We start from the raw sequence: 14,248 nt of genomic DNA, 5'->3' as shown, positions 1-14,248 counted from the left end.
CCCCAAAAAACATTCATTACTTCAAACAATTCATTCCAATCGGAAACCACTAAAAAGAATGAATGATTTGATTTTTTTGGCATAAGTGTGCTAAAATAAATATTACTTCAAACAATTCATTGCAATCGGAAAGCACTAAAAAGAATGAATGATTTGACTTTTTTTTTTTGCATAAGAGAGCTAAAATAAATATTTGGAAAGTTAATGTCACTGTTAATGTTAAGCAACAAGGTATTATTTAAAGGAGCTAAATCGTTAATATTTGGGACCTAGAAATTGATACAAATGGGTCGCAACGCATATAATAATGTAATATGAATGTATATAAACTGATTTACATTCAATTGTTTCCGTTTTTACTCTAATTTCAAATCAGTTATGTTCGGCAAAATATGCCAGAAGTCTCAACCGAATGGCAACCTCTAGCGTCTGGTTACTCCAGTCTACACCGATAGTATTTATTGCGCATGCTCACCAGATAAGAATATGACATCACCATTTGACATTTCTTGTGGAATATGTCTAGTGAATTGTCAGATATCCTCTCACAGTCTCACACAACAACTGTTGGTCTTCAAAGGAATTATTAGTGAGCAGAAATTCGCCCATGTATCTGTTATCACTCGTCACTTCAGTCAGTTATATAGAGGTATCACTTGTGTTTTCCTTTTGCGTTCGTCACTTCCGATTCAGGAAACCTGTATTACTCAGCTATCGTAGCAATGATCTCTGTGTTAAAATTATATTTGGAATGTGTTTAACCAGCTCTAACACATATGTGATTATGACTGGCACCAATATTGTCCTTTAAATCCCATCTCTCCCTCCCTCCCTCTCTCCCTCTCTCTCTCTCTCTCTCTGTTGTTTGTGCTATTTAGTTATATCTAGTGGATGTTAAACCCTATCTCAATCTTCGTTTCTCTTTAGATAATATTTTACATTCAGTCGCATATCATTTAGGACGGTTGAACCTTAAAAACATAACAGGTGCACATAGATCTTTTAATCAAATAGGGAAAATAATGTGTCTGGTTCCCAATGACTGAATAAAAAATAGACAGTGTCAAATGTGATAATTCATAGGAAAACAACACTATATCTAACCTATTCAATTGTTAGCAATTGTTGTTTTATCCTCCATACAATGGACTAGACGAATATTAATATGTGTTACATTATTCCCAAAAGATAAGTAAAGAACACTAGCTGTTGTTGTTAAACACTAGTGTATATAGATTAACGATATAATATTAATAAGAGTTACATTATTCCCAAAAGATAAGTATAGAATACTAGCTGTTGTTAAACAATGGTGTATATAGCAGTAGATTATAGGTACAGTATTATCAGTATCATTTATAAAGCTGAACACATCCCAGTATAATATATTATGTATTCTATTCCCAACAGTTTTATATCTAAAAATGAAATATTTACTCGTAGAATATATTAAATATATGAGTTTGATGATTCAGTGTTTCATTACGGGAGTCATGGTGGTTATGTGGTTAGGTCTCTGGATTGTTCCGAGTTCAATTCTGGGATCTCCTAGTTATAATTAGCAAGCCCACACCTACCCACTGAGCCACAGTTGCTTCAACATATGACTTCGATGATTCATTGTTTCGTTAATGTATGGGAGTTGTGGCGATTACCTGGTTAGGTCTCTGGATTGTTCCAAGTTCAATTCTGGGGTCTCCTAGTTGGCAAGCACACGCCTTCAACTGAGCTACATTTGCTCCCCGAATGTTTCAATAGAATGAATTAAAAAGATGACTTATTAAATTAGGGAGTCATGGAGGTTATGTGGTTAGGTCAAAGGACTGTTCCAAGTTGAAATCTGAGATCTTCTAGTTAGCAAGCCGACGCCTCTACCCACTGAGCCACAGTTGCTCCCAGATAATTCAATAGAATGAATTCAAAAAATAACTTAGATGATTCATTAATGTATGGGAGTCATGGTGGTTATGTTGTTAGGTCTCTGGATTGTTCCAATTTCAAATCTTGGATCTCCCAGTTGGCAAGCACACGCCTTCGACCATTGAGTCACAGTTGCTCCCGAACGATTTCATCAAGGTATGAGAGTCATGGCGGGTATATATATATATCTGTGAATGGATTCCTGAAAACTTTGTGATAAAAATCAAACTTAACTTACCACACCCCACCAAAGAGCGTCTGCAAAACTGGAAAATTTTTTGATTGGTCCACCGTCTTTGCCAATGCCTTGACCTAAAGCATCTTTCTCTACCAGATAAACCAGGAAGGAAGAAAATATCAGCCCCAATACTCCGATATATAATGTAGTAATAAGTTCCTGTTACAATAGAAAATTATTAATTATTAAGAATGAATGAATGTACGAATCAGGCTTAGTGAATGAATGAAACAAGCTTAATGAATGAATAAATAAATAAATGAATGAATGAATGAATGAGTGAATGAAACAGGCTTAACATCCTACTTTTCTGCACCAACTGGGCTATGAGTGAAATATTGCTCAGACAGCCATTGAATTGTAGGGTTCTTTTACATGTGCACTAAATGTTTACACAGGACCTCATTTTTTGTTCCACCCGAAGGACTACAATGTTCCTTGCCAGCCACCTCCCTGGTCGAACAAGTGGAAAACCACGCTGAAAACCTTGGGAGAACATTCTCTGCCAACACTGGAATCAAACCCCTAACCTCCTGGTTTGTGAGCCAGCACCTTACTCACTGAGCCACCGTGGCTCCCTATTAATTAAGAAATAAACCTCAACAGCTTATGAATATCAATGAAGGGTTCACATAGTCGAGGTACAAAATCCATTGTAAATTTCAAGCTCCAAGATATGTTTTGGTATTTTATTTCAAATTTGTCAATACAATCACAATAATATCACATTTAGAAAAACCTTACTAGCCAGTCAATCTCGTGTCAAAAATTTCATACAGTCAGAAAATCGACATAAAAAAAATCCATTGTAAATTACTTTCAAGATAAAAGATGCATTTTGATTTTTTATTCCAATCAACAAATGAGTCATCAGAGAAAGAGAGAGAGAGAGAGAGAGAGGGAGAGAGAGTTGGGATTTAACAGTCCACTCGATACAAACTAGGTCATTTCGGGCCTAACATATGGTTTAATTTTTTATTTCAATAATTCGCTTGCACGTAGGGGTCTTTAGCAGTGGGAGGAAACCGGAGGACCAGGAGAAAACCCATGAGGTTGGACAGGCGACCCTACTCCTTGTCACGTACAACCGAGGATTCGAAACCACACCAGTTGACTCAATGGCAGGCCTTGATACAGTGCACTGCTAACCATTCGGCCATCCAACCCGCAATATAAAAATAAAGAAATCTAACTTGTTCCAGTTACTCTTTAAGATTTCCGCATGTTAATACAAGGCCTGACAAAAAGTTACTTCTGTCCAATTCTTAAAGATAAATTATGGGAGATTAGATAAAGAGCTTGCAGTTCTCACTATAATAGTTCAAAAACAGATAATGTAAAGCGAATTTGCTGAAAATTTCAAATTGATCCACTCTGAACCAAGATTTTAGCGATTGAATTTTCGGTCTAGCCTCGATCATCATTACTAACGTTGGTACGATAAAAATCATAGTCTCGATTATCCATTTCATGATTAAATTATGAATGAAAGTCGAACAGGAAATCAAAACCTAATCCAATAAACATCGCAGGCCAGCGATGACATTGATAGTTGATTATGGTTTGGAAAAGTTAATTAATGTCTTATTAATGATTTAGATAAAATTTCAGCCTAAAGCAAGACCTGCAATAGGCAGATTTAGCTCTTGCATAATGTAATGTTTAATTCTGTCCAATTTTTAATAAAACTTGTACTGGCAATACAATGTAGCCATTTCTAGAATCCTATCTAAAAAATTTGTTGATAATAGAAGTGACATCATCTTGACATCATATGTGCCCCGCTCCCACGAAACCAGGCGCTTGTCGCACAACTTCATTTTGTACTACGGGCACAAAAGTATAAACCGTATGCCTTCTTGTTGCTGTGAATGAGCCAAACTCAACTCCAGATGATACGACAAATTTAAGAGGCATTGCAGTTTTAGAAAGCTTAGGCTGTGGACTATTCAAATATGCTGCCAGCTCTATTTTTATAAAAATGACCAAGAGCCTGGTTTTGTAGGAGCTCACATATTATCTTTTCCTTTTGATTTTTGATTTGAGAGTGTAAACATCTGGATCTCACAGACGGCTTTAATGGACTTCTTTTGAAAATAAAATTAACAACATCTAAAATGTATGAAGTGGTTATCTTAAATAACTTCAACATTGAAAGTTGAGTCTTTGCCTCCTTAACTCACTTCCTGATCTTTATTAAGTTACTCCTTCTAAGTAATGAATATACAAATTGAGCCAATATTTAAATGTTAAGGGGCACCTGCGAAACCCTTTATAACTGCATCGCAGGTGCAGTTATTCCATTGTTGCACTTAGTGATGCAGTGCCCTGGTATGCCAAGAGATTTAATTAGGTGCAGAGAAAGATTATTTTTTCGAAATGTTAAAAGTCCCTATGTATTTAGTGACGGAGCCTAAGCGAGTGAGTAAGACGCTGGCTCGCTAGCCTGGAGGTCGCGGGTTCGATCCCGATGTTGGTCGAGAATGTTCCTTAGGATTTTTCTGTGTGGTTTCCCCTTGACAGCGGTGCAGGATTGCGGGCCAGCTGTCTAGTCGTTTGGTTGGAACAAAACACCAAGGTCCTGTGTACACATAAAAGATCCTTTGACAGTTGGAATTCGATATAAGAGTAGGCCATAGTGAAGCTGTCCAGGCCTGGTCTTTGCCCATCTCCATTAGCCCTTCACCACTGACAAGAGCAAACCAGGCTTGAAAACCCTGAGAAACTTTCTTGGCCAACAAAGGGATAAAACCAGGACTTGGCTAGTTGATGAGAGAAAGAGAGAGAAATGAAATGAAATGAAATAAGAGTTTAATGTCCTACTGTTCGGCACCGACTAGGCTAATGAGACAGTAGAGAGAGAGGGAGAAATGATCGACACAAACTAGATCATTTAGGGGCTAACATATGGTTCAATTTATTTTCAATAATTTGCTTGCGTGTAGTGGTCTTTAGCAGTAGGAGGAAACTGGAGGACCTGGAGAAAACCCATGAAGTTGGACAGGCAGGAAATCAAAACCACACCACTTGACTCAATGACAGACCTTGTAATTTCACACACATGTGTTAACCACTATACCCCCCACCCCCACTCCTAGTTAATGACTTACTCACTAACCAACAAATGAAATGAAATGGGGTTTAATGTCCTACTATTCTGTCCCGAACTGGGCTAATGAAGACGGGCATACGCCATACAGTGTGCTATGAGGGAAATTTTGCCCGGACAGCGGCACTACGGACTATTCTTATATCGACTTGCAACTGTCAAGGTATCTTTTACGTGCACGCCAATGTGTACACGGGACCTCATTTTTTTATCCCATCGAAACAACTAGACTGCTGTCTTTGTCCAGCCCTCTCGGCCAATGCAGGAATCGAAAACCCGACCTCCAAGCTAGCGAGCCAGTGTCTTACCCACTTAGCCAGTGTGACCCCCCACTAACCAACACGTTCAGTATACAATTGTATTGTAAAACATTTGATTTAAGCCAAAGCATGCTTTTCAGAATTGAACCCAGTTGTTAAGGTGCACCAGCAGTTGGATCAAATATTTTTGGAATTGGACCACGTTCTTATGCTGCACCAGTAGTTGAATCAAATCATTTTGGAATTGGACCCAGTTCTTAAGGTGAATCAGTAGTTGGATCAAACCAAATTTTCAAAAATCACAATTCTTACCTGTCTATGAGCCCAGACAACAGAGCCGAGAAGTTTCCACGTTCCTCCTCTTCTATCCATCCTCACCATACGTAAAATTTGGAAGAAACGTAATCCACGCAGGGAGGATGTAGCAAACATGTCCTGAGTACCACCAATAATTAACGTGGTTATACTTGCTAACACCAATATAAAATCTACAAGTAAATATTACACAGAACGAAATAAAAATGAAAACGAAACGAAATGGTAAGGGAACTTTTACCAGGACAGTGGCACTACAGCCTACTCTTATTCCAACTGCCAAGGGTTCTTTTACATGCAAGCCAAGGTGTACACAGACCCTAGTTTGTTTTTTTGTCCATCTGAACAACTGACAATAGGGAAAAACACCAGAAACCTGTGATGAACTTTACTGGCTACAGGGAACAAACATGCGACCTTCAGGTTAGCGAGCCCTGTGCATTCCGTAGAAGCAGATATCAAACTTTATAAACAACAACATGATAGGGAGCCATGGTGGCTCAGTGTGTAAGATGCTTGCTTGCTAGCCTGGAGGTCGCAGGTTCGATTCCGGTGTTGGCTGAGAAAGTTCATCTGGATTTTCCGGCGTGGTTTACTCTTATCAGTGGTACACATTCATGTGCACCTAAAAGATCCATTGGCAGTTGGAATTCGATATAAGTGTAAGCAGTTAACGCCGCTGTCCAGGCAAAATTTCCCTCATAGCACACTTAATGCCCATCTTCATTAGCCCAGTCAGAGCAGAGAAGTACAAAGTTAAACCCTATTGCATTTCCTATGAACAAAAAACAACATGGTAGTCGTGGACCCTAATATCTGTGTTATAGTAAAGACCTATGTATGAATGTAACTTCTCAAAACTAATCAAATTTGAATGTTCAAAAAATATTCATTCTAATTGGATATCAAAATATATTGAAGCCATAAAAATAAATTGATAGACCTTGTTATCAGCTAATTTTCTACATGATCGACCATTATTTCATATAATTACATGAATGGTGTAAATATGATTGATAATTTGATAAGTAACGATAACTATACTTTAAATCTGATCATTGGCATTTCACAAGATGGGTTAGGAAACATTATATATGTAGATATGGAGAGAATATGTTACTTTAGTAACGTAAATTGTATCTGCTCTGCTCTCTACTACGTTACTGTCAGCTCCTAATGACAACTAGTATGAAAATAAGACTTTTCCCCTATTTCGGTTCTAAGGCAATTTTGGAATCCTTACCGTCTATTTTTCACCGTGATTCTTCTTTGGTCGCTAAAAGGAATCATTTCTTGTCACATCCAACACAAATTTATAAAAATCCAACACTATTTTCATGTAGAATTACGCGATACAAAAACATAAACAGAGCCGATACAATTTACGTTACTAAAGTAACTAGGGGAGAATATGAAGAAATGAAATTAAACTGATAACTATCCTTTAAAGCTATAATCATTGGCATTTCACAAGATAGGTATAAAAACATTATATATCTACATATGGAGAAATGAAATGAAATGAAATAGAGTATAATGTCCTACTGTTCTGCTCAGTGTGGGCTAACTATCCTTTAAACATAACCATTGGTATTTCACAAGATGGGTATGGAAACATAATATATGTAGATATGGAGAAATGAAATGAATTGAAATAGAGTTTAATGTCCTACTGTTCTGCTCCGGGCTACTGATGTAGGGCATATGCCATACAGTGTGCTATGAGGGAAATTGTGAACGTCCTGCTGTGCTATGGCCTATTCTTATATCAAATTCCAACTGCCAATAGATCTTTAACGTCCACGCACACAGGAAGTCAGTTTTCCATCCCATCCAAAGGATCAATATAAAGAAAACAGAGAGAACAACAAAAGCCTGAATCTGTGCCTGACATTGTCTGTGACAGTTGCCTTATTTCCAGGCTATATAACATGAAGAAGAACTGATCCACTTACCTATAATACATAATGGTCTTTTAAAGAATCTCATTCTACCCCGAAGTCCCTGATATCTCGACCGACAACCTGCTGCCCACAAACGTAAAATAAACTCTGATGCTATCCACAACAACATAATAATCTCCTGAAAATAAAATAGAGTCATTGCAAATGAAATGAAATGGGGTTTAACATCCTACTGTTCTTCTCCGACTGGGCTAATGAAGCCAGGCATACACCATACAGTATGCTATGAGGGAATTTTGCCCAGGCAGCAGCACTATGGCCTACTCTTATATCGAATTTCAACTGTCAAGGTATCTTTTACTTGCACGCCAGTGTGTACACGGGACATCAGTTTTTCATCCCATCCAAACGACTAGACAGCAGTCATTGTCAGGCCCACCGTCCGGCATCACTGACAAGGGGGAACCACGCCCGAAAATCTGGATCAACTTTCTCGGCCAATGCAGGGATTGAACACGCGACCTCAAGGCTAGTGAACCAGCGTCCTACCCACTTAGCCACCGTGACCTCCGAGAGTCATTTCAAAATCATGGACAATACAACATGGTCTCTTGGAGGAAACGAGTCAACAGTGAGACTGATATCTCCTGCCTTAATCCCAATCCAAAAATAAATAGATGACACTTATTTGAATATTTATCTTTAGCACATAAAAACTATTAATTTTACTGTATTGTTTGGTTTGGGGTTAAATGCATTGAAATTCTAATTTTGTAAATTGATTGCGGATAGGTTCTCCAACAGGATTCATACTTGAGGTATTACAAACTAATGGACATTACATGGTCTCTTGGAGGAAACGAGTCAACAGTGAGACTGATGTCTCCTGCCTTAATCTCAATCCAAAAATAAATAGATGACACTTAACAATCATTAGCACATGTATGACATGAAAATGAAATGAAATGGGGTTTAACGTCACACTGTTCTGCTCCGACTAGGTTAATGAAGACGGGCCTAAGCCATACAGTGTGCTATGATGGATCTTTTACGTGCACGACAATGTGTACACGGGACCTCAGTTTTTCACCCCACTCAAAGACTATACATTGTCCCATGCCAGGCCCTCTGTCCTGCACCACTGTCATGAACTTTGTCGATCAATGCAGGGATCCAACACGGGGCCTCTAGGTTAGTAAGCCAATGCACATTTATGAGAAAACAAGGTTAGACAAGTGACCTCACTCCTTGTCACATTCAAGCTTGGAATCAAAATTTGACAGACCTTATGATCTAAAGTGCATGCGTTAAACCACTTAGCCACCCAACACTACTCTTTGTCACATTGAAGCTTGGGATCAAAACCACACAACTTGACAGACCTTATGATCTAAAGTACATATGTAAGAACACTTGGCCACCCACCCGATGACAAACGGTAGCTAATATAATAGTTTAATAGTTTAATAATAATAGTCTATTTCAGTAATTAGGTCGAATGACCCATAGATACAGTGTGTAATACTTATATATTTACAAAAATAAATAATTGTCATTTACACAATTTGAAATCTAATCATGGTAAATCCATTGGTAAATTCAACTATCAAAGAATATTCACAATACTACAATATAATTTGGATTTAAATTATATTATCGCTTTATTTGCTATTCTAAATATAAATGATTTTAATTTAATTTATTTAAATCATTACAAATTTTACAAATGTTCCTCTCTCAGTGGAAGTGCCTTATCCAGAAAACATGATATGACTACCTACCATAATACTTTTGTCGGGGTTTGAACATAACTGATTGAACTTATATACATTTTAAACATGATTCCGATATAGTTTAGGTAAATATTGTATTCTTAATTCACTAAAATGTTTACATTCTAAGACGAAGTGATATATGTCTTCTACCACGCAATCACAATAAATATTATTTATTTTTGTAAATATATAAGTATTATATATACTATGTATCTATGGGTCATTCGACCTAATTACTGAAATAAACTGTTAATTTTATTATTATTATAATTATTATAGATGTTGTGCATTTTCAGATTGCTTGGAAAGATCAGGGGCCTGTGTCACGAAATTTTAACTAAATTTTAGTAATTCGATTGGATAATATAAGATTGATTTTAGTATCTACTAAACTTTGGATTTTATCTTTAGTTAAGATTTCGAGAAACATGGCCCTGGTTGGTAGAGGAGATTGTTTCCATTAGGAAAATTCATCTATCATAAATAATTTAATCAGGATTTTCCGGTGTGGTTTCCCCTTGTCAGTGGTGCAGTACAGAGAGCCTGGCAAGGGACAATAGTCATTTGGCTGGCATGCACATACAAGATCCCTCGGCAATTGGAATTCGATATAAGAGTAGGCCATAGAGCTGCTTTCCGGGCAAAATTTCCTTCATAACACAAGGTATGGCATATGCCCATCTTCATTAGCCCAGTCGGAGCAGAAAAGTAGGACATTAAACCCCATTTCATTTCAATAATTAATTTGGGGTTAGATCTAGAGATACCTGCTTTTAACTCTTGTGGCGTCCAGCTTGCGACATAAAGAAATTCTGACAACTGACCTTCTTTGAAAATAGTCTTCCTAATAAGGTGTAATGGTGGATTTTATTGATCTCAAACATGAAAGAATATCAACCAAAGAATTGTGTCTGTACTGCACTTTACCATTAAACTCAAACAAACAGAGAGAGAGAGAGAGAGAGAGAGAGAGAGAGAGATGGGGTTTAAACTCCACACAAACTAGGTCATTTCGGGACTAACATATGGGGATTCAACCTTCACTCAACATAAACTAGGTTATTTCAGGACTAACATATGTCTCAATTTTATTTCAATAATTGGAGGTCTTTAGCAGTGGGAGGAAACCAGAGGACCTGGAAAAAAACCACGAGGCTGAACAGGCGACCTCACGCCTTATCACGTACAACCGGGGAATCGAAATCACACCAGTTGACTCAATGACAGGCCTTATGACACAGCGTGCGCGTGAGAAAGAGAGAGAGAGAGAGAGAGAGAGAGAGAGAGATTTAACCTTCACTCAACATAAACTAGGTTATTTCAGGACTAACATATGGTTCAATTTTATTTCAATAATTGGAGGTCTTTAGCAGTGGGAGACACCGGAGGACCTGGAAAAAACCCAGGAGGTTGGACAGGCGACCCCACTCCTTATCACGTACAACCGGGGAATTGAAACCTCGCCAGTTGACTCAATGACCAAGCATAAAAGAATATCATGTAAAGAACTGTATTGCACTTTATCACAAATGTCACGCATATGTCAAATGTCTCATTAAACACTCATCCAGGCTCATCAGTATTATGGCATTGTGAACTGGGCTTAATAATGATTATTCATGGATTTGAGTCATATCAAGACAGTTGCCTAATTCATCATAGTAGAAGCTTTCAACCTATCTCATTTGTTACATATGATAAAAGAGATGAAATACTGCTTCAAAGTTAGGCTAAAACATTTCCCTTTCAAGGACAAGTTAGCCCATTGAGGGTGGGCTAAAACACTACCCCAGTCATTGTAGACTCAAGTAATACTCCCATGAGGGTAGCTAAAAAAAACAATCCCTCCCTCTGAGGGGATACTCAAGCAATACTATTTCAAGGCTTGGCTAAAGCAATACTATTTCGAGGGTAGACTCAAACAATACTGCTTTAAGGATAGACTATACCCTCAAGAGGGTAGTCTAAAATAACACCTCTGCAAGGATAGGCAAAAGCAATAGGCTACTCCTGATTGGGTACACTAAAATAATACTCTTTGATTGTAGGCTAAAATTATACCATTTGATTGTAGGCTAAAATAGTAATGGTAGTTTAAAACAGTAACCCTCCAATAATACATCGCTGATGGTAGGCTAAAAAAAATGGCCCTTCGATTGTGATTAGTTAAAATAATACTCTTATGATTGAGGTAAGGCAAAATTAATATCCGTTCAAGGGTAGATTAAAATAATACCCACCTAATGGCATGCTAAAATAATACACCTTGAATGGCAAGCTAAAACAATAGTCTTTAGAGGGTAGGCTAAAATAATAACCCCTTAAGGGTAGGCTAAAAATAATACCCCTCTAATACCCCTTTTTAAGGTAGGTTAAAATAATACCCCTCTAATAATACTGGTAGGCCAAAACAATACCCCTTTTTAAGGTTGGTCCAAAATAATATCTCTTTAATAGTAGGCTTTTCATGGGTAGGCTAAAAAAAAAACTTTAATGGTAGGTTAAAAGAATACTTACAGTATACATCACATAACAGCTAAGTAATTTTTCAAATTCATGAATGGAAGCCAAAACACTTAAAACAAGGCACACAATCACCATGGCAAACCTGAAAAAATAAAAACATAAATACTTAAAGCAAGGCACAAAACCTTCTTGGCCAACCTAAAAAAATAAAACATAAATATTGCAATACAAGAAAAGGAAGTGGAAAGAAAGAATGTGCAAAATAATTGCTACTAGTAACATTTTACAACATGACTAGAAAATTCCAGACACTTAAATGAATATTATGATAGTATTTGTGTTGATGACTTTATTGTTCCAATACCCAGTAATCGGATACTTTTATTGCTACCACTTCCTCCCATGATCCTCTATTCTTGGTGCCAATCATTTGGACATTCCTCCTGCCTAGCGGTCGACATATTTTGCTAAAGCCAACCATTATTTCCCATAATGTTTTGCTATTTTCCATTAATTTTGGAATTTCACTTATATCATCTAATTGTGTTGTTTAATAAATGACCGTCATTTTATCAAATGACATTTTCACAAACAGCAGTGTTTTTGTTGCTTTTCTGATCTGGAAAAAGACACAAAAAACATTTGTTTCAGTCATATTTGGTGGTTTATAACCTACTGACACTTTAAAACCTTTTGGGTGAAATTCTTGGAAATTTCACTTTAACAGGGGGGGGGGGGGTATGGCCGAATGGTTAGCACTTGCGCACTGTATCATGAGGTCTGTCATTGAGTCAACTGTCTTTTTCCTCGAAACAAGGGTGTGGGGGGGGGTGTACCCGATCGGTTAACACGTGCGCATTGCATCATAAGCACTTGTCATTGAGTAAAGTGACAATTCCTGGCTTGAACATGACAAGGTGTTGGGGGGGTCTTCCGGTATCCTCCCACTGCTAAAGTCCCTTGAAATATTGAAATAAAATTGAACAGTGCCTACAGAAATTTTATTGAGAGAGAGAGAGAGAGAGAGTGGGAGGGAGGAAAGGGACAGGTGAGAGAGAGAGAGAGAGAGAGAGGAGGGAGGGTTTATGGTCTACTAGACACAAACTTGCAGTCAGGGTCTTTAGTAGTGGGTGGAAACTAGAGGTCCCAGAGAAAACCAATGAGGTTAGACATGCAACCTTACTCATTGTCATGTATAAGCTGGGAATCGAAACCTTACGATTTAAAGCGAACATGTTAAACCATTCAGCAATCCAACCCGTCACCCCCACCCCAGCCGCAAATTAGGACGGCCTCTTGTAATAGTTAGTTGGAAGTATATTGTCCATGCAAAGCAAATTCTGCCGATGTCATCAAAATATTTCCTCATTTGCATTTTCTTTGATAAACGAATATGGAATCTGTGAATGAGCCATGGGGAATTCCCCATGACCATGTCAGTAGAAACTAGGAAGTATATGTCAACTTAAAGCAAATTCTGCCGATGTCATCAAATATTGCCTCAATTGTATTTTCTTTAATAAACGAACATGGAATCTGTGAATGAGCCAAGGGGAATTCCCCATGACCATGTCAGTAGAAACTAGGAAGTAAACGTCAACGTAAAGCACATACTGCCCAAGTCATCTTTAACGCAGTTTATAAATGAGCCATGGGGAATTCCCATGACCAAGTCTGTAGGAACTATGAAGTAAACGTCAACGTAAAGCACATACTGCCCAAGTCATCTTTAACACAGTTTATAAATGAGCCATGGGGAATTCCCCATGAAAAAGTCAGTAGTAACTCGGAAGTAAACATCAACGTAAAGCACATACTACCTAAGTCATCTTTAACACAGTTTACAAATGACGGAAAACATTATCTACAGAAATTTTATATGAACAAATCATGTAATAATATTACTAACATTTCTGACTGGACAATCAAGCAGAGGCTTCAAATATAACCAATTAGGACAGTTAATTATGTCTGCTGTATCTATTGCCAAAGATGGCTTCGGCAATTTTTGTTTTAGTTCGAGACAGATTAAGAGAACAGACAGCAATATGCAACACTCTAATTGTCCCCAGATACACAAATAGACTGGCCTCCAGCCTATATCAATACTAGATATCGTATCATGATACTTTACTAATCTGATTGTGTTTTTTCTCTTTTTTATTTTTTTTTTCAGTACATGCATTAGTGAAATGAAATGAAATGGGTTTTAATTAACATCCTACTGTTGTGCTCCGACTGGGTTAATGAAGACTGGCATA

At 37.6% G+C, this 14,248-nt stretch overlaps 1 protein-coding gene across 1 annotated transcript in view; it reads right to left on the bottom strand.

Moving 5' to 3' along the window:
* LOC126821825 (potassium voltage-gated channel subfamily KQT member 5) overlaps positions 1 to 12,123 on the bottom strand; it is a 59,966-nt gene extending 47,843 nt beyond the window's left edge. Inside the window, exons 1-4 of the mRNA XM_050550338.1 lie at positions 12,039 to 12,123; positions 7,798 to 7,924; positions 5,840 to 6,015; positions 2,159 to 2,317 (exon numbers count right to left, since the gene is read on the bottom strand). Coding sequence (XP_050406295.1) covers positions 2,159 to 2,317; positions 5,840 to 6,015; positions 7,798 to 7,924; positions 12,039 to 12,122 — 546 coding nt within the window. The 5' untranslated portion in view covers position 12,123. The remainder of the gene's footprint in view (positions 1 to 2,158; positions 2,318 to 5,839; positions 6,016 to 7,797; positions 7,925 to 12,038) is intronic.
* Between the last annotated feature and the right edge of the window lie 2,125 nt (positions 12,124 to 14,248).

The sequence above is a fragment of the Patella vulgata genome, chromosome 1 (assembly GCF_932274485.2).
Source record: "Patella vulgata chromosome 1, xgPatVulg1.2, whole genome shotgun sequence".
Lineage (NCBI taxonomy): Eukaryota > Metazoa > Mollusca > Gastropoda > Patellidae > Patella > Patella vulgata.
The sequence above is the reverse complement of the archived record's forward strand: the minus strand, read 5'-3'. Positions and strand labels throughout refer to the sequence as shown.